Here is a 6,000-nt window from a genome sequence, read left to right as displayed (position 1 = left end):
AAACCAAAGTAGTTAAATGATGACCGAAAAGAAAAAAAAATAGGAAGTTGCCGGATTTTGAATTTGCGTTATCTTGTGAATCTAACAACTCAAGACTAAACCTGTGGGGTTGCAAAATTATGCAGGTAGAACCTGCTAGCAAAGTTTCATGAAATGCTTGAAGCATTAGCTGACAGATTTCAAAACAGTGTGAATATTAGTCATCACAGAGACGCCTGCCAGAAAGGGCAGTATGTTAAAGAACGTCTAGGGTCGCAGAAATACCCCCTGCTGAGCTACACTCCGAGAGGAAGTGAGCTGCGAAGCTGCAGAAGGCAAAGGAGCTGAAGCAGCAGTTTCACATTATGTGGTGGATAGACTTTCTCTGTGGGGGAAACTGTCAGTGAGGAGCTAGTTAGCTCCCAATACATTACAGGTTTGACCTCTAGCTTGTGGTGACCAGATCTTTCAGGGTATCCTCGGACTCATCCTGCTCAATGAATCACTTCCACTGTATAAATTGAATTCTAATTCTGTCAAGTATGAGGATACTAGAGGATTAATAGTCCTGAGTTATAATAATATCCTGAAATGATGAGAAACCTTACTTAACCCTGGAGCGTATCTAATTGCCCTACAGGGCCGATAAGGCACACAAATAGTAACGATTGCTAAGAAAGCAGCATGGCAGTATTACCTTGAACTTTTTCAAAAAGCATAAAAATATGAATTCAAATAGAACCCACCTGCCCAATGGAAGAAGATCTGAAGAATCGTCACTGTCATGGTCCAAGCCCTGTTCAGGTCCCGGCCTTGTGATTCCAGAGACTTCATTACTGGTGGCAGCCTATTCCTAGGTGAGCCACAGTGTCTTGCCACAGGACAGAGGAAGTTCGTGATCTGTGGCAGATTTCTGTGGGTCGAGAATGTCTGGGCCAGAAGCTCTACAAAGAGAAAACCATGTCTGGAGCATCACTGAGGATGGCTGCATGGTTTCGTCCTTCAAAGATAGGTGTTTAGTTTCTTTTCTTTTTTGACACAACATATCCAAACAGCGCAGCTGTAGAGATGGAGACAGAATTTTCTTTTTGTCTTTTGCTTTCATTTATTCTTGTTAAAAGAAAAACAATTGACTCAGAATTTAAATGCTTCTCTTGTGACTACCAATTGTGTAAAGCCAAACAGAGAGAGTCATATTCGAAATTCTTTTTGGCTTTTCAACTTAAAAAAACTCCCTGTGAAATCATTTTAGGTCAAACCAGAGCTATCAATCCCCATCACGTTGGTAGGCTTTGGCTGGAGAGGAAAAATCTCACATGTGAGTAAGGTTATGTATGATTTGCAAATTGGCTTTTTAAACTTAGAAAATGTTGCTGTTGTAAGGTGATCTGTTTTATTATTCATCTGCAATTCACTGGTTATGCAGCTTAAGGAGACTTGTTTGAAACGGTAAGATCATAACTCAAAATCTCAGAATGATTGCTTGCAGGTTTGTCCAATATGAAAGACGATTTCGTGGAATCAATCATTTAAGACAGTAAGGGTCGATGATGAAACCACACTCGGGAGTTTGAAAAGAGACGAGGCTGCTTTAAGAGAGAAACAGGAAGTTGTAACTAGAAGCCATCTGAATACTAAGCCAAAGCAGAATGCTGGTGAAGTAGCAACTTAAGCGGCAGTGTTTATTCTGAAATCCTCAGGCTGACAGACTGTCTTAGGCAAACCTTCATAAAATAGCCCTTATCTAAGTTTTTGTCTAAGGAATCCCAGGAAGACTGGAGAATGGAGAGACAGCGAAGGTTCATGTCTGAGAAGGATGAGTATCAGTTTCAACATCAGGGAGCGGTGGAGCTGCTTGTCTTCAATTTTTTGCTCATCCTTACCATTTTGACAATCTGGTTATTTAAAAATCATCGATTTCGCTTCTTGCATGAAACTGGAGGAGCGATGGTGTACGGTGAGTGCAGAAATTGTAGGATTGATGTGAAACTTGTTGCTTGGGCGTAATTAGAGACTTGTGCTCAGATGGCAAAGTACCGAAACTGGAGAAAACGTGCTGATTGAAATGTCATTAGCTCGATGAAAGGTGCTGCAGCATAATGAAGGCTCATCTCTTTGCAGATGAGCTGCCGAAATTTGCCTTGTCACAAGAGTTAATGTCACAGTCATGTTCTCACGCGGCGCAGAATGCAAGTCTGTTGACAGATGCCGGTCCATTGTCATGTGGGGAGTGAAAGCTGGGTAGCTGTTTGTTTCTGTAGTGGTAGAGGCTGGGAAGTGATGGCTCTGCACGCACAAAGAGCAGCCTTCTTTCACAAGAGGGACTGGGGAGCATTATAAAGTTCCAGAAATAACATCACTTAAAAATGTATGCAGCAAATCTGCTTACATCAACTAGTTTCAGGAAGAAAACGTGCAGAAATGTACCCCACCCCTGCTGTTGGAATAATTGTGTCCAAATCCATTTTAATTATATGAAATAATTATATTTTTTCTTCTAATATACAAGAGTTTCTTTATGTAGTCCTTTTCATTTCTTAGCCTGATTTCAGACTTTCTGACTTATATTATTGCCGTTATTACTATTATTTGTCACATATCTTTTTTGGGGGGAAAGGAGCCCACGCTGTGGAAAAGCAATTGTTTAACATGTTCAACTCCTGAAGTATTGCTCTTGCTGTGCAATTTACCACGCCCTCCCTTTCAGAAGGTTTAATAAAATGTGACAGAGAATATCTAGTCTGTACTCTCATCTTTTAAAGTAAAATGCAAGACACCAGTAGTTTTAAAACTGATCTTATTGATGAAATAGTTCACTTTACCACTCTTATCTCAGCTATTAAGGGATAGAAACTTTGAACACAACAGAAACAGGTGAGGCATTGCTATAATTCATAGCAAAGGATGTAGTTATATTTCGCTTCCCTCATTTGGGGAGTCCTGAAGCCTTGTACGTCCCTGAGGTTCTGGGAGCAGGATCAACGCACATTTTATGTACTAACCGTATCATGTCCTGATGTTAACAACGTACGGTCATGATTTGAGACCATAAGAAATCCTTTGCCTTAACTGGATCCCACTGTGAGATACTTGAGCTGGGAGGCAGAAGTTTCAGGTGAAGCAGTGTAATTTCTTTGGGAAGACTGATGTGCTGACTCACTTAGAGCAGAGTTAAGTTCCTTTGTATTGAGGATCTTAAAGCACATGACAGCACTCTCATTTGAGGTGAAAAAACTCACAATCAGATTGAAGAGAAACAGTTAAACAGAAAGGAAGTGATGCTGTCAGATGTGAAACCCTAGGCTCCAGTCATTTACCCTTCCCCATTATCAGTGGACCAGGAACTTTCTCTTGACTGGGTTAATAAATAATCAATGAGGATATGGAACGTAATCTGAGAAGCCAGAAACAGTGTAATTCTTGGCATTAAATTAAAGGGCTACATATGGTTTAGCTAAACAACACACATTTAAAAATTATGAACTTTTTTAAAGGGAAAGATTTCTTCACAACCCTGAATTTGGTTGAACTATGACTCATTGGCCAATTTCAGCTTATCTGTGATACCATATGTTATCTTATCTATGATATGTTATCTATGATAAAGATATTGTTGATTAAATTTTGGTGACCTTTTAAAATTAAAATATACTTTATACTCACAACACATAAATGTATTTTTAACTTTTGAACCTGAAAAATTCCAGATTACCTTTAATCTTCAATAACTTTATGAAACTTTTAAGTTCTGGGTGAAGTCATAAAATATTAGTGCCTTGTACAAGTGTTGAGATAGCATTTCTCTAAATTGCTATTCTAAAGGCAGTTTAGGCTTAAAGTTTACAGATGGGATTATGTTGAGCTGTCTGATTTCTCTTTCATGAATTTTTTACGTAAAAGTTATTAAAAGCAAGTTCTGAAATAGTGAAATGCAGAAAGATTATAAAAATTATGAAGAAATGCATATATATGTATAACTATTCCGTTACTAGAATTTTTAGTATCTTCGAGTCATCTTGAAGTATATAAATCAATGAAAAACTTTTATTTTAGTGTTGTTTAACTTTTCTGTTGACATAGGATTATAATTATTCAAATTTAAGGAGATCTTAGAGGTTATCTTCTTCAGCCCTCTCATTGTACAGGGGAAGAAACTGAATCTCAAAGAAGTGGAGTAAATTCTCCAAAATTGAATAGCGACTTAGGGCAGGTTCCACGTGCTTTGACTCATCCACATGCCTGATGAGGTTCATGTTCATCCTAAAAGCTCTGTCACTGAGAGTCTCTGAAAACAGTCCATGTGGACGGCCTTAGTGACTTCTTGTATTTCTTCTTCAGAGGTGATCTAACTGTTTTATCTGAAATGTTTATTAGGGACTTTCTGTCAGTCGGATGATAAAATAGTCTGAAACTACAACAGAAGAACAAGATGGCACATTCTAATAAACACTTTCAAATGATAAGGGAAAAGGAGATGCCAAGTGAATTAACTGTCCAGTTATAAATGAATTTGGAATTCATAGATTATGAAAGAGCTTTGGAGGTCATAAGTCCAACATCCTCATTTCGCAGGTGACAAAACAGAGAGACAGATGTAGGTCATGTAGTTAGCTGCTGAGCTGAGATTCAACCTCTATCTCTACTAAGAGAGGTTGAAGAGGTTTTAAAATAAGTAAATTCTTTCAATGATTGTCCTGTGGAGAGGAGGTGTCCATGACATCCAGATGCATCCTCATATTGTTTATGTTTTCAGGATTAGTCAGACAGATTTATTTTCCAGGAAGTCCGAAAGAGTGAAATTTCAGAGTAAGACTAGATAAACCCCTTTGTCTTCAGAGGATGGAACGCATGGTTTCTGCCAGAGCCCGGCCAGGGTCATGGTGATAATCAATGGGAAGAAAAGAAACAAAACCATGTTTAAAACTAAAACTTTTAAAAGTTTCCTTTTTTAAAGGAGATGAACATTTGAGAACAAACTGTACCTCAGACATCTCCATCCTACAGACAAATATAATAAAGCATTTTCTAGGGTTTCATGGTCCTGCACCCAGTGCTTACCAATGAATTTGTCTGACAGATCTCCTACTGGATTGACTACTGCTCTTGCTCTCATCAACTGTTCGTACAACGTGTCATTTTCCTCTGTATCAAGAATCATAAATATTTATCTCAAGCACCGAATTTCCTGTTATACCTCAGGCCACTCTGCCATCTGCCTTTCTGCTGGTATCCCATTGACGTGTGTCAAATGTCCTTTAGAAGACACAATAGATGCTGATGCATTTTATCATTATACCAGGGAATCCAATTAAAAAAATTTAGGGAGCAGGGACTTAGGGAATAAGTAATTAAAGAAAAATGAGGGGAAAAGTCATCAAACAGAACACATAACTGGGGCCCGCCCTGTGGCTGATTGGTTAAGTTCGCACACTCTGCTGCAGCAGCCCAGCGTTTTGCTGGTTCAGATCCTGGGCACCGACATGGCACCGCTCGTCAGGCCACGTTGAGGTGGCGTCCCACATCCCACAACTAGAAGGACCTGCAACTAAGATATACAGCTATGTACCAGGGGGGATTTGGGGAGATAAAGCATAAAAAAAAAAGAACATGTAACTGCTCTTTTATGGTTATTGTTAGGTACAGTTTCCTGGTTGTTAACCTTAAAATATCATATGAAGGGTTGTAGAGGCCAAGAGAAATCATGTGTGGTGTTTGGTTTGACTCAGTGTTCGTTGGCTAGAAATCTGATACACCAAATACAAATAATCCACTAGGTGAAAAATAGCTTTTCTCTTGGTGTTGAGGGTCCTAGGATGCTTTTAAAAATTAGAGGCAGCATTATCAGAATAGTTTCACTTCACCAGGAGCGGGAATGGGTAATTCTGTCTCATGACATTCTATGGGTCTCACTATTTCAAAATTGAAGGACTAGAATCCATCTGGCTTAAAATAGAAGCTATGGTGATATTTGTTTAAATTGGACTAAAAGCTTAAATGACTATTAATGGTCAAAATATTGAT

At 38.8% G+C, this 6,000-nt stretch overlaps 1 protein-coding gene across 4 annotated transcripts in view; it reads left to right on the top strand.

Annotated features, from left to right (window-relative positions):
• The first annotated feature begins 1,537 nt into the window (after nt 1–1,537).
• SLC9A9 (solute carrier family 9 member A9) overlaps nt 1,538–6,000 on the top strand; it is a 510,485-nt gene continuing 506,022 nt past the window's right edge. For 3 of the 4 annotated variants that reach the window (XR_011426649.1, XR_002800813.2, XM_070236903.1), the window contains exon 1: nt 1,538–1,936. Coding sequence is in view for 2 of the 4 variants with exons in the window: in XM_070236903.1 (XP_070093004.1) it covers nt 1,762–1,936 (175 nt within the window). In the remaining 2 variants the exon portion in view is untranslated. 4 annotated transcript variants of the gene reach the window in all.

The sequence above is a fragment of the Equus caballus genome, chromosome 16 (assembly GCF_041296265.1).
Source record: "Equus caballus isolate H_3958 breed thoroughbred chromosome 16, TB-T2T, whole genome shotgun sequence".
Classification (NCBI taxonomy): Eukaryota; Metazoa; Chordata; class Mammalia; order Perissodactyla; family Equidae; genus Equus; species Equus caballus.
This window is presented reverse-complemented; position numbering and strand designations above follow the sequence as displayed.